This window comes from Brienomyrus brachyistius, chromosome 3 (genome assembly GCF_023856365.1).
Source record: "Brienomyrus brachyistius isolate T26 chromosome 3, BBRACH_0.4, whole genome shotgun sequence".
NCBI lineage: Eukaryota > Metazoa > Chordata > Actinopteri > Osteoglossiformes > Mormyridae > Brienomyrus > Brienomyrus brachyistius.
The window spans coordinates 18,138,352-18,163,973 of NC_064535.1; the positions used below are offsets into that span (position 1 = coordinate 18,138,352).

Consider the following 25,622-nt stretch of genomic DNA (forward strand, 5'->3'; position numbering starts at 1 on the left):
GGGGGATGAATGTGTAGGGAAGTTAGCGATGTGTGGGCGATAAGGAGCCGCGGAGCGAAGTGCGCTTTGGGAGTAGAGCCTCTTCCTTCTTCGGGGGAAGGACGGGGGGCTGTGTTGCCTCTCCCCTTAGAAGTAACCGTCCTTTTAAAGGTTTCTGTCTTTTCGTATGAATGTGTGTGGTTGTGTGTTGATTTTAGCCGGGGTTGGTAGTACAGTTGTTGAGGGTGGGGAAGGAGACTGATGGGGGTGATTTGGGTGGTATACGGAGTGCAGTGCTTTTTCCCTCACTAGATTTGTGTATTTATAATTATGGATTTTGTGGTGTGATCTGATGCTGTGGAGTCAACACGTGTGATGTATTGCCCCCTATTGTCTGGTGTTGCCCTCTGGGAAGGATTGTGATCCCCGGCTATTACTTTATTTCATGTAATATACTATTTATACTCTTGGCTTCGGTGTCTGGACCTCCCCAGATAAATTATAAAGAAAGGTGGTGGCAGTGGTTACCAGTGGACCCGCTTAAGTTGTAGCGGACATAGGAGTTTTAGTTCGCTACACTTATTACACTGGTGGCAGCGGTGGGATCGCTGCTAGTTTTGATTGTTGCAGTTTTGGTAATTGACCGGTAATGATGTCGCAGCGGGAGAGTGTGCGGGGGCAAGCCACTTCCTCACTGGCATCTTCGCAAGATGATCAGCAAGAGATTCCTGGTGCGGCAGCGCGTGTTGTAAGTCGTCCGGTTTTTATGCCCGATACGTTTACGGGCGTAAATAGAGAATGGTCAGACTGGCTTGAACAATTTGAGATGGCTGCTGTAGTAAATATGTGGGATGACGGGATTAAGTTAAAGTTCCTGTCCTTACTGTTGTCTGGTAAAGCGAGAGAAATTTATGGGGGGTTACCTCCACAGGCTCGTGCAAGTTATGCGGCATTGAAACAAGCCCTGCAGGCGTGCTTAGAGCCTAGTGGGAGTGCTGACTGGCATCGGGCAGAGTTTGCCTCTCGTATCCGGCTGCCAAATGAGTCGGCTCGGGAGTTTGGTACTGCCCTTAGGCGTTTGGTTGTGCGTGCTTACCCTTTAGTCGATTATGCCACACAGGATATGTTAGCTCGTGATCATTTTGTTGTACATGTGGGGTCTGGTGAGTTGCGTATTCAGTTGCGCAGTGCTAAGCCCTCCACTTTGGAAGATGCCATCAATCTGGCCTCAGAGATAGAGTCTATAAGGCGTTTGGAAGGCTATTCAGGTCCCCCGGTGGCCCAGGTTTGTGGTGTGAGTGGGTCTGGGTGGGATAAAGATCAGGCTGAGACGCTGTTGGGGGTGGTAGAAGGCTTACGGCAGGAAGTGCAGGCATTGCGTGCTGAGGTTAGGGCATTGAAAGCTGGTGGGTCTTTGTCCCAGTCTGGTGGTAGTGCATCTATATCACCGCCAGTGGTTTCATCTGGACCCCAGGTGTCAGCCCGAGGGGAGCGTATGGTGTGTTGGGAGTGTGGGTGTGATAGACACTTGCGAAAAGACTGCCCGTATGTGACGGGAAACTCCAGAGGGCGGGCACGGTAGGCCGTGTGCCCGCTCAGATGGAGGAAGGCCTGGTGTCTGGAGGACCTTTTGTGGTTAGTTTGTGTGGAAAAGGGTTGTATGTGAGTGCTATTGTGGGAGGGGCAGATGCTACCCTGTTGGTGGATACTGGGGCACAGGTCTCTGTAGTGCCGAGGCATTTTTGGGAGTCTGTTACTCGTGGTGTAGGACAGTTGGATCCGTATATAGGCAGGGTGGTTGTAGCTAATGGTGAGGAATTGAAAATCCTGGGTAAGTGGCACACTGTGTGTCAGTTTGAAGCGTTGGCATTGGGGGTTGAGTTTTTAGTGGTGGACACGGATATGCGTGAGTCATTGTTGGGTAATGACTTCCTTCTGAAGTATGGAGCCATAATAGATTTGAAGGGACAGTGTTGCCAAGTGATGGGCAAGAAGGTACCCTTGGTGACTCAAGGCATTAGTGACCGGCCCCAGGTGGTTATGTTGAGTGCCGATGTGATGGTCCCCCCTCGCAGTGAGATTATAATCCCTGGGACTGTTAAAATGATCACTGACAGCCCTGTAGTGGGTATGGTAGAGCCGGCAGCATCATTAGCGGGCCAGTGTGATGTTTTGGTGGCGCGGGTGGTGTGTCGTGCAGACAGAGGTGTTGTTCCAATTAGGGTGATTAATGTGACTGAAGAGGAGCGTAAACTTTATAGGGGGATGAAAGTGGGTTCGCTGGTGACTGATATTGAGGTGGGCAGGGCAGCAACTCATGGTCAGGAAAAAGGGCCTGGGCAGCAGTGGACTGGGGCTAAGCTCTTTTGTCAGCTTGGCCTTGATAGAAAGGGTCTTAGTGCTGGTGAGGCAGAGGCAGCTCAGGAAATGTTGTATCAACATGCTGCGGTGTTTAGTACTGGTGAGGATGATTTGGGTAGGACCCAGCTGGCAACCCATGTAATTGATACAGGTGATGCTCGGCCCGTAAAAGTGTCATCTCGGCGGGTTCCTCTGCAGTTACAGGGGGAGATAGATAGGTGTTTGAAACAGATGCTGGAGGCTGAAGTTATTCAGCCTTCATGCAGCCCATGGGCAGCACCTATTGTGCCTGTTCGGAAGAAGGATGGGGGGTTGCGCTTTTGTGTGGATTATCGTAAATTAAATGAGGTTACTCGCAAGGATGCGTACCCGTTGCCACGCATTGATGATGCATTGGATAGTCTGGCTAATGCATCTTGGTTTTCAACTCTTGATCTGGTTAGTGGGTATTGGCAGGTGGAGATTGATCCAAAGGATAAGCCCAAAACTGCTTTTATTACCCGACAGGGGTTATATGAATTTAACGTCTTGAGTTTTGGATTGTGTAATGCACCGTCAACTTTCCAACGCCTCATGGATCTTGTGCTGGCTGATTTACAGTGGTCAACATGTTTGGTCTATTTGGACGACATTATTGTGTTTGGCCGGTCTTTTGAGGAACATCTTCAGCGGCTGGATGAGGTATTGGGTAAATTGGAGGGGGCAAATTTGAAGGTAAAGCCCATTAAGTGCAACCTGTTTGCTAAACGGGTACAGTATTTGGGGCATGTAATTTCTGCTGAAGGGGTTAGGGTGGATCCTGCAAAGGTTAAGGTTGTAAGGGAGTGGCCAGTACCAAAGAACCAAACAGAAGTGCGTAGTTTTGTGGGTTTAGCCTCATACTATCGGAGGTTTATCCAGGGGTTTGCTGAGATGGCACACCCTCTCCACCAGCTAACTGAGAAGGGCCGGAAGTTTAGTTGGAATGCTGAGTGTGATAAAGCTTTTTTGAAGCTGAAGGAATGTCTTGTAAGCGCTCCAGTGTTGGTGTACCCTGACCCTGAGAAGAGGTTTGTGTTGGACACCGATGCTAGTGATCTGGGCATAGGAGCGGTGTTATCACAAGAGATGGAGGGGGGTGAGCGAGTGGTGGCATATGCCAGTCGTGCTTTGACTAAGGCAGAGCGAAAATATGCCACTACGAGAAAGGAATTGTTGAGCATGGTCACATTTATGAGGTATTTTAGACACTATCTACTGGGCCGTGAATTTGTGTTGCGCACAGATCACAACTCGCTGCGGTGGCTACACAACTTTCAGGGGGTGGAGGGCCAGTTGGCCCGGTGGATGGAGCAGTTGGCTAATTTCCAATACATAATTGTACATAGAGCAGGTAAGCTGCATGCTAATGCAGATGCAATGTCGCGGGTGCCGGCGTTTGGGGGGTGTGAGGTAGAGCCCCAGGTTTGTGCCCTCCAGACCATATCCCCAGGGGTGGTGAATGTGTGGGGGGGATTCATTTGAGTTAGGGGAGGCGCAGCAAGAGGATGAGGTCATTAAACTCGTAATAAGTTTGAAGCAGAGGGGGTTAGACGGTCGTGTGGCAGCAACAGAGCATGAGGATGTGCGGCGTTACCTGCCAGTGTGGGATGAGTTGGAAGTGCGGGAAGGGATATTGGTGCGGAAGGTAGTGAGGCCATATGGGGCTGAGGGGTGTCAGCCAACACAGTTGGTAGTGCCTGCAGGTGTGATACCTGGTGTATTGTATTGGTTGCATAATACCAAGACTGGCGGCCATTTGGGGGTGCAGAAAGTTCATGCTAAAGTTCGGGACCGGTTTTTCTGGCCAGGGTGGCAGGGGGATGTGCGGCGTTGGTGTCGGGAATGCATGGAGTGTGCATCGCGGAAGGAGGTAGGGGCGGCCCCCCGGGCACCAATGGTCTCTACAGTGTCAGCAAGGCCATATGAGAGGGTAGCCCTAGATGTTTTGGGACCCCTCCCGGAGACGGGGAAGGGGAATAAATATATTCTGGTGGTTGCAGATTATTTTTCGAAGTGGACAGAGGCTTTTTCCCTGCCAAATCAGGAGGCAATTACAGTGGCAAGAGTGTTAGTAGAGGAGTGGGTATGTAGGTATGGTACACCTCGCACTCTGCATTCTGACCAAGGGAGGAACTTTGAGTCTCGGGTTTTTCAGGAGGTATGCCGGCTGTTGGATATTCATAAAACACGGACATCCCCTTACTCACCCCAGTCCGATGGATTGGTAGAAAGGTTCAATCGGACCTTGCTGGCAATGCTTTCGTTATTTGTGAATCAGAACCAGTCAAATTGGGATACGTTGTTGCCGTATGTGATGATGGCATACCGGAGTAGTGTGCATGCTAGTACAGGGTATACCCCGTACAAGGTGTTTGCACGTGAAATGGTGCTCCCTATTGACATAATGTTAAATCTTGATCATGGGGAGAAGTTTAGACCTGTGTCGGAATATGTGGCAGGTGTGTCCCAAACTTTAGAGACTGTAGTAGAGGCAGTGAGGAGGCATCAGAATAAGGCGTCAGCACAACAGAAAAAGGGTTATGATTTCAGAGCACAGCCTCAGTGGTATACGGAGAACGAATTGGTATGGGTGCGAGATAAGGCTAGGAGGAGGGGTCTGTGCCCTAAGTTGCAAAGGAGGTTTAAGGGCCCTTTCAGAGTCATGGAGCGGATCTCAGAAGTACTGTATAGGATACGTCCAGTACATGGGGGAGGGGAAACTGTTATTCATGTTAATCGCTTAAAACCTTGTGTGTCTCCTTCTGAGGAAATCCCTAGGTCCCAAGGAGTGGGAGTACGGCAAAAGGAGTGGAGGAGGCAAGTAGGGGGTACGAAACAACCTCGAGAGGTCTACTCCCCTGCTAGCTGGTGGTTCCTACAGCCAAGGGCTGGTCCAGACAATGGTGGTGGAGCGGAGCTGGAGAGTACAGGGACAATGCCTGGGACAAGGCTGCAGGAGATGCCAAGGGGGCCGGAGACTTCAGCAGGGGGGATGGAGAGGATAACCCCACAACAGTTAGGAGCCGTTCCACAGAGGGTGGCATTGCAGGAAACCCAGGCTGGAGTGGCAGAGAGTCCACAACCACAGCAACAGAGGCCAAGAAGGGATAGAAGACTTCCGGCTTGGACAAGAGATTTTAAGATGGATTGACTCGGGGACGAGTCTTTTGTAGCGGGGGGGGGGGGATAGTGTGGTGAATGTTGTGGGGAGTATCTGTTGTGATTGTTAATGGGTTACAGCTGGGGGGGAGGAATGTCTTTTTAAATGGGGGTGGAATAGATTGAGGGGTTGTTCTATGTTTGGTTTGGTTTGGTGGAGAAAGGACCGGTGTGGTTCGGGAGGGAGGGGAATCCCTTGGCTGTCCGCGGTTAATGTTGGGGAAAATGTGGTGTGTCCGTCGCTGATGTTAGATCGGCCGCGGGCGAAGATAAGTAGGTAAGAGTGAGGTGGGGGGATGAATGTGTAGGGAAGTTAGCGATGTGTGGGCGATAAGGAGCCGCGGAGCGAAGTGCGCTTTGGGAGTAGAGCCTCTTCCTTCTTCGGGGGAAGGACGGGGGGCTGTGTTGCCTCTCCCCTTAGAAGTAACCGTCCTTTTAAAGGTTTCTGTCTTTTCGTATGAATGTGTGTGGTTGTGTGTTGATTTTAGCCGGGGTTGGTAGTACAGTTGTTGAGGGTGGGGAAGGAGACTGATGGGGGTGATTTGGGTGGTATACGGAGTGCAGTGCTTTTTCCCTCACTAGATTTGTGTATTTATAATTATGGATTTTGTGGTGTGATCTGATGCTGTGGAGTCAACACGTGTGATGTATTGCCCCCTATTGTCTGGTGTTGCCCTCTGGGAAGGATTGTGATCCCCGGCTATTACATGAAATAAAGTAATATACTATTTATACTCTTGGCTTCGGTGTCTGGACCTCCCCAGATAAATTATAAAGAAAGGTGGTGGCAGTGGTTACCAGTGGACCCGCTTAAGTTGTAGCGGACATAGGAGTTTTAGTTCGCTACACTTATTACACTATTTTTCTTTTTGCTGCAATTGTTTTCATTATTACTTTATTTAACTTGACACACCACATCTTTAAATTCTCATCCTTGCATTAGAATATAGAGCAGTTAATATTGAGGGTATTGTATTCTGCGTTATGTTTTAAAATTACTACACACTGAATATTGAACTGAAGCTTGACATAAAAAAATAAATCGCAAATCAAATCGTGATCGCAATGTCTGTCAGCAAAATCGCCATTAGATATTTTCCGCAAATCCTGCAGCCGTAGTTCAAACCAACAGTTTCGACACTTGAAGCCTACTTCCAAAACGTACTGTCAATCATACTAAAAATGTGTTAGACAAATTGTATGACAAACATTCATTTATGGAAACAGTGAAACATTTTACCATTGCTTATATTTGTACATTTCACTTAATTGAAGTCTATTTGCAGATCTAATACAAAAACACCCAAAAAGTAACCAATAAGAACCAATCCAGGCTCATATTGACCAGTCCGCTTAGTGAATTTTTTCCAGCAGTTAGTTTCACAGCCAGTCATTGGCTTTTCTTACAGTTTTACTCACTGACTAATATGGGCATTATGACTTAGGAGGCTATTTTCATTGTTGGTAAGCATTGTGGCCATGTACCAACAACTGCGTGGTCAGACACATCTCTAATTCTATTATCCATCCTAGGACTGCTCACCAACAACTCACCAAATTGCTTACCATCAAATTCAGGAGGCTCTGTCACTGACATTAGAAAAAAAGTGATGCCATATCCATCCCTACAGGGAAATTGTCTTTTTGCCTTTACGAGACATAGGGACAGGGGAGAACAAGCTTGGCGGTCATAACATAAGGTTTCAGCATTCAGTGCCCCTAGAGCAATTGGGGGTTATGAGCCTTGCACAGGGGCTCAAACAGGGCATCAGTCTACCAGCCCTGAGATTCAAACCAGCAACCTCCCACTCATGGGCACAGAGACCTATCCTGCTGTGCCACAAACCACAAGCTCTATTAAAGCAGTTGATAGTTTCACTTTGAAAATTGAAGGTCTTCATCAAATGTTTTCCTCTTATCCATAGAAAACGTACCTACCTCGTAAGAAAGGTTTTAGACTTTTACATCATAGTGACAAAGTGGTTAAGGTGCTTGGTTCTGTTAGGGGAAAGTAGTTTACAAGCTTCTTATGTAGTATCTCTTTCTGTGCTGACATGTTGGTTAAGATTTCAAAAGGCAAGAACGCAAACATATTTTCAAGCCTTAGTAAATACATGTGGAGGAGAAAAAAAACGCTTGGTCAGTTAACAGAGTGCGAAATGTATTACTTGCCAGTCCTAGGTCTGAAACTTATTTCCCCCAAGCACAGTTAAGTAGCTCACACAATGTTATAAAAGTCTCACACATCAGCAGAATTCACCACAATAATGTGTGACAAAGTAGCTATCAATAGAGAAAATAAGACTCTGAGGCAAGACACCAGCCCACTTTCCAGTTAGGATTAGAATTGAAATTTTCTTTTTAATGTACAACGACTTTCACAGAGGGTAGAACATCATGGTTTAATGATTGTATGGGGACCCATCCTGGAATAAATGACTGCATGGGGGGGGGGGGGGGGGGGGCACACACATACTGCTACATTTAGCACCAGGGCATTTTTGTTTTAAGAACACTCTACAACAGAGGATTCAAATCAAGTTAAATTTAGTTATACACTTACACACTGGAGGCACGAGTACAGATCTTTACCCCAAGTTATTGCCTGTAGGTTAAAAGTTATTGCTTTTTGATTAAATTCTGAAAAGATTTGGTCCCTGCCCCTTCCAGTCCCACTTGTGAACCAGTCTTTGGTTTACTTTGTTTATTCACAGTACAGTCAACGGTGCACTTTTTTTATTTTTAAAGTGAGTTCAATATTTTTTTGATTATATCTGTTTATGCAGGAAAGGGTACTGGGAATTAAGACAGTTTGGGTATTGCAGTGCAGTCTCAGGTTTGAAGAGTCTTACACGTCCCATTTTATGAGAAATGTAAGCAGAACAAGGTAAACAAAACCACTACATGCAGCTCTAGAAGTGCTCCAAACATTTAGCCAAACTTGCCAAGTAAAATGGAGGCACTAGCCCTATTCTTTTAGGCCACTACTTAGAGACACAAGCCTTGCCAGGGTTCGAATCAAGTCAATCTCATGACCAGCTCCCTATTTGCCTATTCTGGTTAGAGGATGGTGACTTGGAGGTTTCAGGGTTGTGTGACGTAGATGACTAAGACACAGCAACAAATCATTAAATTAGAAGTAAATCAGTAACAGTGAAATTTTTCACTAAGCCAGAGAACTGAGGTGTACCGTGACTAGGCACACACTAAACAGTACAAATGCTATTCCTGCTTTGTGACGGGCTAACCGGAAAATAAAACTAATCTCACAGTGCTATAAAAATGGCAATTAAATTGTTACATATACAGAATCTTTTGGTACTGCATTGTTTTTATTCTGTTTTGATATGACTAAGGCAAGGACTTTCAGCAAACATTTAAAAAAAAAAATCGGAAATGCTATAATGGTTAAACAGGTTCCTGGTTTTTAGCTTACCAAGAATCAGAAATACAGCCATTAGTTCAGTCAACTTCAACTGAAGCAGACACACAGCTGAACATAAGAGCATCTACTTTTGGTCTACTAAACTCGGAAAGTTAAACTTACAGGCATGAAGGAACACAACTGCAGCAATAAGCACTCAGGCGGCCTATAGCTTCTGTAGCGAACAAGAAATGTCTCTCCGAGAGGTAAAACATGATACAGTCTTCCATTTCTGCAGTTAATTCAGAAAGAGGAGACTTAATGATGGTATTTATCTGGCCAGAACAGGGAGTAATCTAGGATCAGCATCCCTATGGCACTCTGCAGACAGTCTTGTATGACCAACAACGCATCATCATGCCAAGTTGACTTCAGCACTCATGTGTTTCGATCACCCTGAAGACCCCATCCTTCTCCTGAGTCTTGGTCTTTTCAGCTTGACCTGAAACAAAAAGATAAAAATGCATATTTGAAGGGCCTGGAGAGCTCATAAAATGCTTAGTGAGTTGCTAGCACAGAGGGTGTAACTGGCTATGCCACTTGACATACTCAATAAATCGCTGCGGTCCAGCAGAAGTTCCAGATCTTTATCACTGATCACCTTTCCCTTCGTGCCTTTCACTTCCCTGAAACAATCATGACAGTAATTACCATGGATCAACACACCAAAACACACAGAAAAAATAAAATAAAAAAAAATTCTCCCATCAGGCGTACAAGTCAAAGAAAGCTTTTAAAGTTACACACATATTTTAGTTAAGCATACTCTAGTCTAAATCATTTATTCATTTTATATATATTATACACATTGCTATATAATTACAAAATTACCAGGGAAATAGGGACAGGACGCAAGGAATTGGGGAACATTGGGTTTAATCAAAAGGTAAAGACAAGCAAGACAACGGAACAGGCAAAAAAAAAAAAAAAAAAAAAAGAAGAAGACATTAATGACCCGACTAGGAAAAACACTCGAAACAGCTGATCACATGGGGATTCCACACAAGGTAGATAAGGGGGCGTGGCACACGGGAGGACCAGACAAGCAGGTCATGACAGCTCCAAAGGAAATAAACTTTGCGAATGGGATTTGCATCTTGTAGAGGTACATTATGTACATAAAAAGGAACGTTTCCGTAAGAAAGCCAAGTTCTTTTTTTTTTTAAAAAGGATTTTAACTGATTTATAGTGTCTTGAACTTTCCCCAAAAACACAGTAAACGGATGTAAACAAAGAAAGAAAAAAAAAAAAAAACACGGATGTAAACAAGTTCGGTTCCTGTAAGTGGCAGAAGTGTAAGGGTCATGTGCATGCAATGCACCCATATATTGTTGTTTTGCAGCCCAAAGTGTTTAACTAGCCTAAGTGTACTTAAACCTCCGACTTCAGCTGATGGTAGAATATGCTAAAGCTGGGGGGGAAAAAAAAAGCACACATATCTACATTTGATGACACGATTTAGCATGGCCACAGTACTGATGATATTGCAGTAGCCTATGGATGCATGCGAGTTTAGGGTAATGTTACCTCACATAGTCTCTAGACTTCAGCAGCTCTACCAATTCTGACATCTCCAGACACCTTCTGGACTGTTCAAGCTCTGCCTGGCCACCTTTGAACTTATCTGTGAAAAAATGGACCCAGTTGTGAATACCTGAAAACTATTTCAACAGCTACCCATAACTGGGCAAGAGTAATGAGGGTACTACTAACTTTTGTGGATGACCATCTTCTCCAGCTTCCTCTTGGCAGAAGCTTTCTCTATGATCTTCCCGTCAATGGTGTTGGCGGTAACAAGACGGTATACAACTATCGGCTTTGTCTGCCCGATTCTGTGGCACCGATCCTGTGCCTGAAGGTCTGCTTGAGGGTTCTAAAAATCCATACCAAGCAAAACATAACAGTAGTCACACAGCAAGGCACCACGCGTCTCATCCCTTCAAAAAGCTCCGAGGGAAGGTCGACGGAGAAGCACAGGTTTCTCAATATGTGTACTTGACCATACTTGTGTTCTTGTGGACTCATTTTATGTGATTTTCAACTGCTGAAGACCAGTTCTGGCACAAAAAGTACTAAGGACAGTAAAAATCCTCAGATGTCTTGCCTGACCCCAAATATCGAGAATACATTGGTTGCATCCTTATCAAAGGACACCAATCCCATGATTCATTGCACCCCAAGTTTGTTCTTAGGAGACAAGTTAGCAAAACTGGTCTTGTCAAGACCACAAGTACGATCTTTGCATTCTTGGTTTTGAAAAACGCATAGTGTCCGAACTGACCCAATCGCTATCAAAGATGATGACAGTGTCAGCAGCTGTCAGGTTGATGCCCAAACCTCCAGCCCTAGTGCTCAGCAGGAAGAGGAATACATGTGGGTCTGAACAAAATTTCTTAATCTGGAGAGGGAAAAAAAAAAACATAACAGGAATAAACGCAAGGGAAGCTACATAATAAGCTTGTAAGCTCAGTGAGATACTGAGCAGACTGCACTCACATTTTCATCCCGCTCTGTATAACGCATGCAGCCATCCAAGCGACTGTACAGATAGCCCCGCAGGTAGCAGTAATCCATGATAATGTCCAAGATAGAGGTCATCTGGCTGAAGATCAGAACCTGAACAGGTAGGTTTAGTTATCAAGTATCGATTCAGTTACGCATCGTGATTCCTTTGTGCACTAACTCATAAATTGCATTGTTTAAATGCTGCCCATGGTTTTTTGAGGAGGAAAATTTAGAGCACCCTACATTTAGTGATGTTAAATTCAGCTGTGCAGCTACTGCATAACTTTAGTGGTATGACTTTTTTTTTTTTTTTTTTTTACATAGTTCAAAATTTTATAATTCTAAAATATTAAAAAAATATATATATATATAGTATCAAAAGCAGGAGATTTATAAAATCACAGTACTTAAATTGGCACCTAGATATATCAGGTAACTGGTGATTCCCACATCTAGTAGTTAGACAACTTTAAATTATCCTTTATTCATGGTGCTTAAGGTTATGTCCACATCATATGTACTTGGGAAAAGGCACAGATTATTTATGAGTGGATTATTACTTGTAGGGTTTTAGACCAATGTCACCCGTCATGTAGAAACACCTCACCTTGTGTCCTCTTTTCTTTAGCTCTGGTAGCATTCGGTCCAGGATGAGGAATTTCCCAGAGGTCTCTACCAGTTGCTCATCAATCTAAACCACAGATACCAACAGTAGAGAGATCAGTTGTAAAAAATACCAGTGAGCCTTACAAACTACATTCATTCAAGTACCAGCCTTGGAAATTTAGGATTCAAGCAGACAAGACATATTTTGATATTAGTGCATTTTATTTATATATTCAGATGCAGATTACACACACACACACACACACACACACAAGTGTGGTCAGGGTACCTTGAACTCCTGGGTGGTAGGGTCCAGGGGATACTCAATAAGATAGGGGTGGTTACAGCACTTCTTAAGAAGCATTAAAATGTTCTGGAGCTTCAGGTTGATCTGGGAGTCCTGAGGCATCTGCATATCTATCACAGGGTAGCTGCTGCTGGATCGAAGAATAAAGGGATGGAAACTCAAAATGTCACACTCAGCAATGCTGCCCCAAAAGACTGGTGTTTACACTAGACATTTTGACTGCTAGTAAAAAAAAAAAAAAAAAAAACTGGCCGCGAAATGTCTGCTTTGACGTGCTGTATAGTCAAGCAGTTTGATGACCAAATGCTCAGTGAGTCTCTCATTGCCATAACAGAGGCGAAGCCAAGTTTCTACATAAGCCCATATTTCAATTGTCAAATTTTATAGGTCACACAATATTACACAACGTAGAGAGGTAAGAAGCATGTGATCACTGCAGTACATTGCCACAACCTTCCGATTGCAGGGACAGATTCATAGTTTCAGGCACCAATCTGCCAACTATATAATGTGCTATAAATTATTAGGCGTATGATATTAACCTAAGGGACAACTACAGACGATACCAGCTAAAAGCTGGCATATGTTGGCTAACAAACTGATATGGAGCGACTTTCCCATATATGGTGCCCAAGTGCAAATCTGAAAATGAACAGTTAATAAGGATGCAACGATACACTCAACTAACAATTCGATTCACGATACGATTTTCTCAAGATTTAACAGAATGAGCTGCAGACAGATTTATTACGAAATATTCCTTTATCTTTCTAAACTGTGCAAAACGTGTCCTTTTAACGTGAATACGCAGTGACATCTGACGTCGAGAAATTAAACGTAATATTACACGAGTTTGTCAAAGTACCGTGAAATACTCCTAAAGTAGCGATTCATTTTCCACATCAACCGGCTTAAATCGTCATACATTCACATCGATTTCAACCGATTTGCGACTCATTGTTACATGCCTAACAGCTAAGAATCTGACCAGCTGTAAAAAGCTGTGCAACATGCATGAAACTTTAAATTAGCCGGTGAGCCGTCACCTCTGATGGAGCTCTGGATCCTGCAACTTGTCCAAGTACTTTTTTAGGTCTTTGAATGTGTCCTTATCCGTCTCCGAGTAGTCCACCACCTTTCTGGAACGGCGCTTGGGCCGGCCACTGGATGTGACATCGACAGGTGGAGCCTCCTGGAGACAGACAGCAGTGACCCGAGAGACTTCACGTCAGTTGGCCAAACTTCCATCATGTTGCTCTCTTGGCTACACCCTGAAAGCTTGTTGAAACCACCCCCTATGCCTTTAATCTTGCTATATGCTGTCAAATAAATGCAATTGATTGTGTTGATGTGGGAAAAAAAAATGTTCAGCATCTTTAAGTATAAAATCAGATTAACCACCTAGCAACGTGCCGATACACTGCAGATTATTGCAAGATTATTTTGGAAGTTGCCCCAAAGGATTGATAATAATCGATACTTAATTTCCCTACAGGGGATCAATAATCTTTACGCCTCCCTCAACTTGCTCTTTGTGGAGCAAGTTGACCGCGAAGGGCTGCCACCCGTAGCGGCGCCCAGAGAGCTGAGGGTTAAGGGTCTTGCTCAAGGACCCGCAGACGTGCTGAGGCTGAGTTCGAACCTGCGACCTTCTGATTACAAGGAGACAGGCTTAGCCCATTGAGCCACACGCTGCCCCGATAAAGGCCTGATAACCACACTCAACAATGCTGTACCTTCTCCTGGCCCAGCAGCTTGCCGATGGTTTTGTTCATGATAGCGTTGTACAGGGACTCCTGCTTTGAAGTCAATGGAGCATACACCAGGATCTCCTTCTTTGGAGGTAGATCAAGAACAACATCAGTCTTCAGCCGCCTCAGTAGGAATGGGGTCAGAATCTGCAGGCCAAGGGACAAGGTAGACGTGCACAATTTATCGTTTAACATATTGTATCAGCTGACATTTGTTTTAAAAAAAATAAAAAAAGTCACACACACACACACATACAGGGATCGGCATTAGCCTGACATGTTAATCCTGGCCTGTATTTACACTTCATATTCAAAGTTAGCAACTCCAGAGCAAAACGCACAACTGCTAGACATCAAGCCAGTGGAGAATGAGAGGTTTTGTTGACTCATCTACCACTTAAGAGGTCGGAAAATACCAGCCTGTGAGACCATTTTATATGGAACGCCAAATTATCTTTATTCATTACTAAATCTGGCCCTGAGATTATTCTCTTGTTTTTCACAGGATAAACAATATAAAACCATTCCATTGGCCCTCTAAGCAGGGCAAGCACTACCACTAACAAGAGGATTAATCAGGACCCACAACAGCACACTGCAAGGAAAATCCAGAGGACAAACACACTGCACCTGGTGAAGCATGTGCAGGATATTTTTCTCTTGCTCACTGGCAACAATGCTTTCAGCATCAGAACTGATGGTACTGATGTCAAACCAGGACTCAAAACTACAATGGAAAAAAAATAAATTAATATATTTAACCAAGATATACAAATTCAGTTGCACTATTGAAATTATCTGGCTGTCAGATGTGACAAGTCATGTAATTCTATTAGAAGGGAGAGATTACTGTGCCTTGCTAAGCTCAGTACCTCTTGAGATCATCAAAGACGTCTGGCAGTAGGAAGTTAAGCAGTGACCAGAGCTCAGCTAGGTTGTTCTGCAGGGGAGTGCCTGAGAGGAGCAGCTTGTTGTCCGTGGGGTAGGTCTTGAGGTCCTTCACTAGCCTGCAGTTGAGGTTCTTTATCCTGTGGCCCTCGTCTACGATCAAGTACTTCCACTGAAACCGCTGTTGGTCGGTGGCAAGTAAGTGGGCCAGCTCTCACACAGGGTTGCACAAGACACCAAAAGACATGTCATGAAAACAGAATCTGATAAAATACCAAACACGTGATGTACCTGTAGGTACTTGCGATCCCTCATGGCTATCTCAAAGGATGTGATGACCACAGGGTACATGTTCAAAGACCCCTGGAGCTTGCGAATCTTTTCGGTCAGGTTAAGCCGATCTGCTTGGGGCCCATGGTACAGCAACACAGATATCTGAAACCCAAAATATAAAAATAAAAACCCATAAACCGCATCCATCTGCTTATCTAACAAGATGGTTGCAACAAAATAAGTGGGGTGAAGGTGAAACCAGATCAAGAAGGTGAGAGATGATTACTTAACTAAATAAAGGAATTGACTAGCATCCTGTCTAAAGCGTATACCTGTCCTATGCCCTATGCAGCGTGGAACAGGCCACGGGCCACCCCTGCAACCTTATCCAGGATTAGCCATTGGATGATGGATGGAAAAATAAAGATAATTTATGCCTTAAAGGTTAAGCTTAGTTCTGATGGCATGGTGTCTCACAATGACTGGTTGGAAAGTAGTTACACAACTTCTTATCATACCATTATGTCTGTTCAGATGCTGTAAAACTCACATCAGGTGTAAAGCGTTTGAACTCAGAGATCCAGTTGGACACTGTGGAGAGCGGTGCTACCACAAGGTAGGGTCCCAGCACCTTCTTCTCGACCATCATGGCGATGTGTGCAATGCACTGGATGGTCTTCCCCAGACCCATCTCGTCAGCCAGGATGCCGTTAATCCCATTCTCCCACAGCATCTACACAAGCAGCCCAGTCACATTTTCAATCCCAATTCACTGTGTTTGGCTACTGTTAGATATTCGTCACCATTTGGTTCATTTTGGAACACAGATTTCCATACATAGTGACATTCAAAACAGTGTGGGCTCTGCTGACAAACACTGGCCTGGCATGCTCACCCTGAGCCACTCGATGCCCTCCACCTGGTACCACCTCATGACTCCACCTGTAAAGAGCCGGGGCTGTTGAAAGGGAACAGGTTGCCCATTCACGAGGCGCGTGGGGTCCAACAAGTGCTTGGCGCTGTCCCGCACGGCCTCCGACAAACGACCCTTGATCTCTTCATTGGAATCACTCATTTTTGCAATGTCCTCTGCCTCTAGCTTTTTAGGATGGGGAATAGCTTCCTAAATCAGAGCAAAACACATGTTCAAACATCTTTGGGTTTGGAGGAGAAAAACAAAATTGACCAACACAAAAAAGAATGAACACAGACACCACCACTACCACTGAAATACAACTACTCTCCATCACAATGAGTCTTCGCAACAAAATAATTTATGGTTAAAAGAAAATAAAACTCACCTCCACAAGTTTAGGCTTTTTGGCCTTTGACATTATTTCCTAAAAGAAAACAGAAAATAGCTTAATACATAAACACACAATAAAAAAAAAGAATGAAAGCAGTGAACATCAAGATATTTTTACCTCTTTGGACATCACATCTGCAATTTTGTATTCTTCCTCCCTGTCACGTTTCTTCCTGTCAGCTGAAAGATCAAAAGGTTCTTTAACTTTTTCCTGACCAGTCAGTGGACTCACATGGCATGTGGAATATATTGGAACATAATTACATACCTTTCCCAGTCTTCTGGCCGTTTCCCTGCAGTATAATATTCAGTTAGTGAATAAAATCTTGTCCAGTCAAGAAAACCACGACCACTGTATTTTCATATCCACCATGTACATCGACGAAGCAAACTCACCTTCTGTTTCTGGGCCAATGCCTTCCTCTCAAGCCGCTCTTTTCTCAATTTCTCCTAAGATTACACACCAAGACACATTTAGCCCATGCTGTGACGGGATTATTCATGTAGGTGCACAATAATTTATACGATCCACAAAAGTCTACACTACCATCCAGTGTTATGGGTGTTCTTTTGCTCAGAATAAGATTTTATAGAACCCACCATACACCCGAAAGGATCCATTATCCCCATGTTATTTGCACAAGCAACTAAAAGGGCCCAAAGCCAGCAATTAATAATAATGTAATTCAGCACAGTCTGAGACAGTAGCAGTGGACACAAGGCACAATATTTAGACTGCAAAACCATATCTGAATAATGTGAGCCCCCCCCCATTTCACTACACTTGCGTCAGGTCATATCTGGTAAGTAATATCAGCATAGATGTGAAAGGAGCCTGCGGGCTTTAACTACACCAGGCTAGTTGCCTTGGTGTGTGGGTGCGATCATCTACTCTACCTCCTGCTGCTGCTGTTCCATCTTGGTCAGCAGAAATTTGGAGTAGATATTACTTTTCTCCAGCAGGTGCTGCAGCCTCCTAAACCGCATTTCATGAGTTTCTCTCTCCCAAGTTGCACGAGCCTTTAGCCAAAGGGAAGAAAACCAGAAAAACACCTGTAATTTACCAAACAAAGATGACTATAAAGAAAAGGCCCTATACAGTCATTCTGATGAGCCTAAAAATGCAGCATGGTGGATATGGTCACTTCATATTAAAATTTTTGATCATGCCTTGTCCATCATCTCTTTCTCAATCCTCTCCCCTTCCTCCATTAAGTGCTTCTCTTCCTCCTCCATCTCTTTGGTGACGACATTTTCTTCCGGCTCGTCTTTTATGTTGGGTGTCGCTGAAAGATGTGTATACAACGTCTTATACCTGGTCTAACCTAATCACATACCACAGCTACGTATCACGTACACAACAAGTGATGACATAGAATACGTTTCTGCTCACCACTGCCAACGGCGCCCTCAACAGCAGTACCCTGGGGTTGCTCTGGTTCATTGGGCTTCGGACAATGAGGGGACACGCTTCGGGTTTCGTCTTTTACGCTGCATACAGAAACAGGAGTATTGCATTCGCGTGCGCACGCATTCTAGAGAGAAATCAACATTGTCAAAGGCATCATACTGCTTGACCGTTTTTTAAGGTTATCTGATGTGGTCGACGTTTCTTTCCTGCCCGCCTATGAAGCGCTAAGACATCCAATAGGATAAGCAAGAAGGCGGGTTTTACCTCGCATGTTCAGCATGCCTATTGGATGATGCTCTTTGATTGATGGGTGTGCTGTGTAGCGCAGCGATTCCTTTTGCATGCACACTAAACTGTACCCACGTTTCGTGACAAAGACCTAAAATATTAGCAAGCCAGTATACCTAACAATTTATAATTACGTACAATAACACACAGCCGACGCAATACCACAGTTTAACTTAAACACTTTTCGAATCCTCAGGAGTTTACTTTTACAGGCTTTTACACAATAGTCATAATTGCCATTTGCTAGTAAAGAATTTATTAAAGAAGTTTCTTTACGTTTTGTTTTGTTATCCAAGCCTGGCCGCTTAAGTATCGACAAATGATCTGAACAATCACTGCACATACAAGAAAACTATAACTGTTTCGATTTTAAAAAGTACAACGAATAGCCACATTTATACAGTTATGTTCACACAGATAACGCCAAACTACTCCGCTGGAACGTTGATTTTTCGTTTAAATTTTAAACAATGCATACCTATTCATTGTCACTCAAATTTGACAAAAAAAGTAAAACGTGACGCGCAGTTTCTTCTTCCTGGCAGACGAAATCTGCTGCCTGGCACCTCAGCTTGGGTAGTAGTCAGTAGTCAGTCCACACTACGTCAGGAATCAAATTTCTGCAAAATAAACGCTCGGGCTTCTTTACAATAAAGTACACTCTCAAAAGAAAACTGCAGGTGCGATGGGTTAAAGTGCTGAGAGGACACAGTGCGCGAACGCTTATAACACACGAGCCGCTCTCAGAATGCTATCCGCATAAAAGTGGGAGGTCTCGCGGCGAAATTTCGCGCCAAAATAGGAGAAACCAAAATCTTGGGTGGGTGACCGTATCTTTTCGGTATTAATTTCGAGTGCTGAACGACTAAAATGAAGACTGGAGTACATATGCAAAGTATTATGAATTATTGTAATAAATATTGCAATTTTACTCTGGCAAATTGATTCAGAATAGCAACATCACAAAGATCCAGAAAAACATAGTACCCCCTTTGGCGTCAAACATTTTACATCCCAATCCCGCTAAAACGAAATTTGACCAGTGTCCCACCTTTACCTGGGAAGATGTAAAGAAAGTACATGTATGTTTTTGTAGTACCCGCGGGCAGGTATTCGGCTTTGTAGTCGCCCTTCGTCTAAATTACTCGCCTTAGGCGGTTGGGGCAGCATAATGTCCAGCCATATAAATGGTTATTACAAAATATTATATAATGACATTTACAACAAATAAATATGTAATAACATTTAGGGAATCTAAATCTGTTCCTATGTTATGTAATTTCGGTTTACAGGATGTTCGTGCACGTATTTATTGGCTTTTTCATATTTTGTACACATATTGGTACATATTGCTTGAATTTTTTGCATCACTCGGGGAGTTCATACACCAATCTGGTTGTAATGTTGTGTACAACGACAATTAACAATTAAATAGTATAAGAATAGTATAATCAATGAAATAATCATAGATAGCAGCGAAAGTGTGTTTTACACGACAGTTATTTAGGCCACTAGCTGTACTGCTTTGAGATTGTTCTTAATTTTGTAGGGGTAGTGTGCGAACCCATTTACAAGGTAAAAAAAAAACTTACGTACATGTCAATGAGTTTGCAGACTTGTCTCGAATTGAAAATCTCAGGCCAGCCGCTGAACTAAGTTGGTAACCCAGATTTCATATGTGTGCGTGTGTGTCTCAAAGGAGAGCAAGATGGGATATGTGAAAAGAAGCATTCCAATGTACCTGTACTCGTACTTGTGTTAGCATATGACTAAAGTTTTCAGTACTCCACAAAGAGCAAGTTGAGGGAGGCGTAAAGATAATTTCCCTACAGGGGATCAATCAAGTATCAATTATTAATTATTATTATTACGATGTCAACAAGCAATATGGAATATTATTTAGCACTATATAACGTAGAATATAAGTATTATGATATTATTTAAAAAAGTATGCCAAATATCCATGATGTAATTAGTATAATGTAAACATTATAATGTAATCAATACCATATCATCAATTGAGTAGCTACTTTATGTTAGTCCTGAATCTATGAATATCCATTTTTATTAGTGTATATTTTATCACTGTTTTTGTATTGGGCTTGTGATAGATTTTGTCGTGCTGCTATATATCCAGGGGAGGTCCTTGTATGGCGATCCTTCCCTCCCTTTCCTGATGTACCCCCTGTGCTGCTGTTGGTTGATTCTCAGTGTTACTAGTTTGTGAGCCATACCTGCCATGGACCCCGAAGGGAGCTAAAACGCTGGCAGTCTGCCACCAAGACTCAGTGCAGTTGCTGAAGGTTTTGGCGAAAGGGGGGCGCAAGGTGTCCAAGGCCAAGCTGCAGTACTGTCAAGAGCAGGTTACATACTTGGGGCGTGAGATCAGCCATGGGAAGAAAGCTATAGCAGCAGAACAGCTAATGGGGATCACTAAGGCTCCAAAGCCCATGACTGTGTCACAGATGCTGACTTTTTTAGGGATGACAGGATTCAGCATGGACTGGATTGAGGACTATGCTGTGAAGGTAGCATTGTTACGGCTACTGATAAAGGAGGAGGGCCACACTAATTTGAAGGCTCCCTTAATTTGGACAAATGAGGCCTCAGTAGCATTTGAATCTATCAAGCAGGAGCTACAAAATGCACCTGTTCTGGGCCTCCCAGACTACACCAAGCCTTTTTTTCTGTATGTCGGGAACAGGAAGGACATCTTTGGGACAGCCCTGCTGACTCAGGACTTGTGTCCTGGCAGACGGAAGCAGCCATTGGCATACTATAGCATGAAGCTAGACAATGTGGCTCAAGGATACCCACCATGTTTCCAGGGAGTGGTGGCTGCCTATTTAGGCTATGAAAAGGCCACTGCCATCACAATGGGTTATCCAGTGACAATTTATACTTCACATGAGGTGGTGGACCTTATTCACAAAGGTAAATTTGTGTTGACCCTGGCACGGTAGCTAGCGTATTTTGCATTCTCCCGGATGTGACATTAAAGCGCTGCACTACAGTGAACCCTGCAGACAGCATTCCACTGAAGGATAAGGTAGTGCCACATGAGTGGTTTACACTGAACTGAGATTCTCCCAATGAAAATAGCGAGATAATTTTGTTTGTGGATGGCTCATGTTGGAGAGATGGGGATGCCTTGTAGGCTGGGTTTGCTGTAGTTCAGGCACAGGGTGATGATTTTTACACTCTCGTTTCAGAGCCAGCGGCACAGCCATGTTCCGCTCAATTAGCGGAGCTAAAGGCTTTGACTGCAGTGTGCTGGCGAGGACAACATAAGACTGTTACAATCTACACAGACTCTGCATACGCACACGGTGTATGCCATCTGTTTGGAGCAGTCTGGAAGCAAAGGGGGTTTTGCAAAAGTGACGGCTCCCCCATTCAACATTATAATCAGATTTTAGAGTTGCTACACGCAATGATGCATCGCAAGCGTTTGGCTATTGTTAAGTGTCAGGCCCACCGCAAAGGTCGTGATTTTGTTATTCAAGGCAATGCGGCCTCTGATGTGGCAGCCAGGGCAGCTGCACAGGTCAGGACTGCTCATCTTCTGCCTATGGTGACTATAGAGCCGGATCTTACTGTTTCTGATCTGGTGGCCCTGCAGGAGCATGCGGGCCCCTACGAGGCCTCAGTGTGGCTTAAAAGGGTGGCCTCTAAGGATGCTAATGGTCTGTATCGCAACCATGAGGGACTTTTGGCTGCACCTCTGTCTTTGGTGAACATTTTGATAACAGATGCGCATGGTCTTGACCATTGCGCAAGAGGGGAGGTGTTACGGAAAATTACACGACAAGGTTTCTGGGCACCTCAGATGCAAGCAATATTGGATGCAAGGTTGTCAGAATGTGAGGTGTGCATTAAGAACAATGTACGCAAAGCAATCACGGCCCCAATAGGGCACATTCCAGTGCCTGAGGGACCGTTTAGACACCTAGTGATGGACTATGTGGACATGGGAAAAACAGCATATGGAAAGCAATATATGCTTGTGATTGTGGACAGGTTCAGCAGATGGGAGGAGGCAATACCGTCCAAGGACATGGGGGCGATGACAGTGGTGAAATTCCTGATCAGAGAGGTGATTCCGAGGTTTGGGATACCAAGTGAAATAAGCTCTGATAATGGAGCTGCATTTGTGGGGAAAGTTACTAAGTTAGTGGTTCAACAGCTGAGAATAAAACAAAGGTTGGGATGTGTGTATCACCCTCAGTCGCAGGGCATGGTGGAGAGAGTGAATGGCACACTTAAGCAGAAGCTGAATAAGATTTGCGCCACCACGAAAATGAACTGGATGGATGCACTGCCAACAGCCTTGATGGCGTATCGGATGGAAACGCACAGGGTGACGCATTTGTCTCCGCATGAGGAGACAGGTTCGGAGCAGAGTAAAGGTCAAGAGGGAGCATTGCAAGCAGGCCAGCCACCCCAGACAGGACACAAAGCTGTCTGGTAGGGCTGACAGCGATGATATTAGTGATGCTAATGATATATCAGGCCCTTCGGGTCTGGGTGCACAGCAGGACCACAGGTCAGGTGAGTTCAGGACAATTGACTTCACTGACTCAGCCTGGTCCTTTGATGCTGAATAACCTCTCAGGTAACAATAAGCAAAAGCGGAGAGAAAAAGGGGGGGAGATATGGGAGTGAGGAGAGTGAGCAAATTGTAGAATATACCCAGGATGATGTAGACCTGGATGGGTTAGCAAAACGCACGCTTGGAAATTGGTGGTATAAATGGGCTAAGTATACTGCCGCTTTATTAGGGCAGGAGGGTTGTGTGTTGTATGTAAGTCCTGACCCTTCAGTTCGGGTAGTTCCATTCCTGTGCACTAATAAACAGTGTGAAGAATGGGAAATGGAGAGGATTAGGAGATATAGGAAGAGTCTGTGTCAGGAGGAGCAACCCCCTGAGAAAGAGTGCAGACCCACGTCTAACCAGACAGATCGCATACCATACTGCCCCTATCAGTGTCTGATATATCAGGGAAATACTAAATATGCATACAGGGTGGAAAAGCATTGTGGGCAGTTTAACCCTGGGAAGGGGAACAGGAAGATATTATGGGGAACAAATTGAGTTTTTTCAAGGGACTTATTTATGAGTGTTGGCGGCAAGCCCTTATGAAAAGGAGAGCAAGATGGGATATGTGAAAAGAAGCATTCCAATGTACCTGTACTCGTACTTGTGTTAGCATATGACTAAAGTTTTCAGTACGATGTCAACAAGCAATATGGAATATTATTTAGCACTATATAACGTAGAATATAAGTATTATGATATTATTAAAAAAGTATGCCAAATATCCATTGTGCAATTAGTATAATGTAAACATTATAATGTAATCAATACCATATCATCAATTGAGTAGCTACTTTATGTTAGTCCTGAATCTATGAATATCCATTTTTATTAGCGTATATTTTATCACAGTTTTTGTATTGGGCTTGTGATAGATTTTGTAGTCCTGCTATATATGCAATATATCCAGGGGAGGTCCTTGTATGGCGATCCTCCCTTCCCTTTCCTGATGTACCCCATGTGCTGCTGTTGGTTGATTCTCATTGTTACTAGTTTGTGAGCCATGCCTGCCATGGACCCCAAAGGGGCGACATGGAGAGGTTAGCAGAGGGCCTGAGGAGGCTGTTCCAGTTACGGAGAGCCCCGCCCCCTGCTGCACCGCCCGAGCTGGAGGTCCCGGCTACGTCTGCTGTGCCTGCTGCACCGCCCGAGCTGGAGGTCCTGGCTACGCCCGCTGCGCCTCCGCCACCACCCGAGCAGCCGCCTCCGCCACTACCCGACAGCCGCCACCGCCCGAGCAGCCGAGCACCCGAGGCGCCACCTCTGCCTGCTGCAGCCCCTATGCCCGAGGCCCCTCTGCCTCCGCCTGCGGCTCCGCCCGTGCCTGTAACTAGGGCCCAAGTTCCGGTCCTTGACCCCACTCCAGTCCCCGAGGAGGTCCCGGACAATCGGACTATTGCTCCCTCCTCCTTGGAGGAAGAGGAGCACGAATGGGACGCCTCAGGGACCTCTCTAGTGACTCCTCTGCTGTCGCCCCGGCGAGGTCGACCCTGGCCTATACCCCGCATGTCTGTGTCCCATAAGGGGGGAGGACACAGACTCAGGGCTGGGGTCCCACCCGCCTTGCCCCCTGGTTCGCCCTCGCTCTCCTTGGCTGGGGCTTGGGGGGCACCTGGGGGTCCTGGGGCTCTAGTCCGGCTGTCACCTGTGGGTCCCTCTACGAAGCCTCATTGGGTGCCTGCGGGTTTCCCCGTTGTGGCTCCTCCATCATCTGTGGGTCCCCCCACTCCGGCACGTCGGGGGACGTCGCCTTGACTGCCTGTGGCCTTGCCATCGTCTGCTGTGGCTCCCCCTCCCTCCTTGCCTTCACCGGTGTCCCCTTTAGCTCCCTCATCACCTCCCCTGGTGCCCCCTCCGACATCCTCCTCGTCCTCTTCGCCTGTCCCTCGCCCTGCCTCCTCAGCCCCTCCGAGGTCCCCTCCTGCTCCGGCCTCCCGATCGCCTGCGGCCCCTCCGGCTGCTGCTCGTCGCCCACCGTGGCTCCCTCAGGCTTCCCTTGGTCCCCCATCCTTTCCTCCTTGGTCTCCCGTCTCTGTCCCTCCTATGTTTGTTCCTCGTCCCTTTGTTCCTCCTATCTCTGCTCCTCCCTCCATTCACTCCTGGCCCTTTCGTCCCTCCGTGTCACCTTTCCTTATCTGTCTGTCGGCATTCCCTGTTTTGTGTCAATTTTTGACAGGTCTTGGCTTTTGCCCCTGTGCCTGTTTTGTGTGTCAGTTCTGTTCCCTGTGCCCCGGTAATGGTCTTGTTCTTGTCTTCCAGGTCCCGTATCCCCGGTCTCGTCTTGTCCGTCGCCTCCCCTGAGGCGCGCCCGGAGTGCACGCCTTTGGGAGGGGTTCTGTCATGCCTGGCTCGTCCGATCCTAGTGTGTGCCACGCCGTCTACCTTGTCCTCCTGTTCCCTTATTAAACCCCGAATTCCCTGCCTGCCTGCCTGCCTCGTCTTTCCCCGATTCCTGCTCGCCTGCCCAACCCGCAACCTGACAGATGGTCGTACCACCATTATGTTTGGCCGAGGGATCAAACGGTAAAAGAAATGACAAACTTATCACCTAGAGGTGTGGATTAAGGAAAAAATCTATGATTGTGAGTGGTTGAAGGAATGATGATGCTTAATTGACGAGATATTGTTAAATGATAAGAACTTGTATAAAAATTGGTGTAAAACAGTACTGGACACACTTTAAGTGTCCGGTCTTGGTTGTAACTTTATTGTTGCAATAAAGACTGAATTTGGATCTGCACAAGCG

The 25,622-nt window shown here is 45.3% G+C and overlaps 1 protein-coding gene across 3 annotated transcripts; it reads right to left on the reverse strand.

Annotated features, from left to right (window-relative positions):
* Positions 1 to 7,848: 7,848 nt before the first annotated feature.
* hells (helicase, lymphoid specific) lies at positions 7,849 to 19,047 on the reverse strand. 3 transcript variants are annotated; one of them, XM_049008758.1, is made up of 24 exons: positions 18,556 to 18,713; positions 18,256 to 18,370; positions 17,974 to 18,071; positions 17,751 to 17,866; positions 17,478 to 17,600; positions 16,977 to 17,030; positions 16,849 to 16,873; positions 16,699 to 16,760; positions 16,576 to 16,614; positions 16,170 to 16,397; positions 15,825 to 16,007; positions 15,293 to 15,436; positions 14,986 to 15,182; positions 14,744 to 14,840; positions 14,099 to 14,260; positions 13,409 to 13,554; positions 12,345 to 12,492; positions 12,057 to 12,140; positions 11,441 to 11,560; positions 11,226 to 11,342; positions 10,658 to 10,817; positions 10,472 to 10,568; positions 9,494 to 9,570; positions 7,849 to 9,386 (listed from the first exon to the last, which is right to left on the reverse strand). In XM_049008758.1, exons 1-24 carry the CDS (start codon positions 18,620 to 18,622, stop codon positions 9,316 to 9,318), a joined length of 2,730 nt encoding a protein of 909 aa, XP_048864715.1. In that variant the 5' UTR covers positions 18,623 to 18,713; the 3' UTR covers positions 7,849 to 9,315. The 3 variants fall into 3 exon arrangements, with proteins under 3 accessions (XP_048864715.1, XP_048864717.1, XP_048864718.1); XM_049008760.1 differs by having other exon boundaries at positions 12,345 to 12,489; positions 18,556 to 18,712; XM_049008761.1 differs by lacking the exons at positions 18,256 to 18,370; positions 18,556 to 18,713 and adding an exon at positions 18,758 to 19,047.
* Positions 19,048 to 25,622: the final 6,575 nt, after the last annotated feature.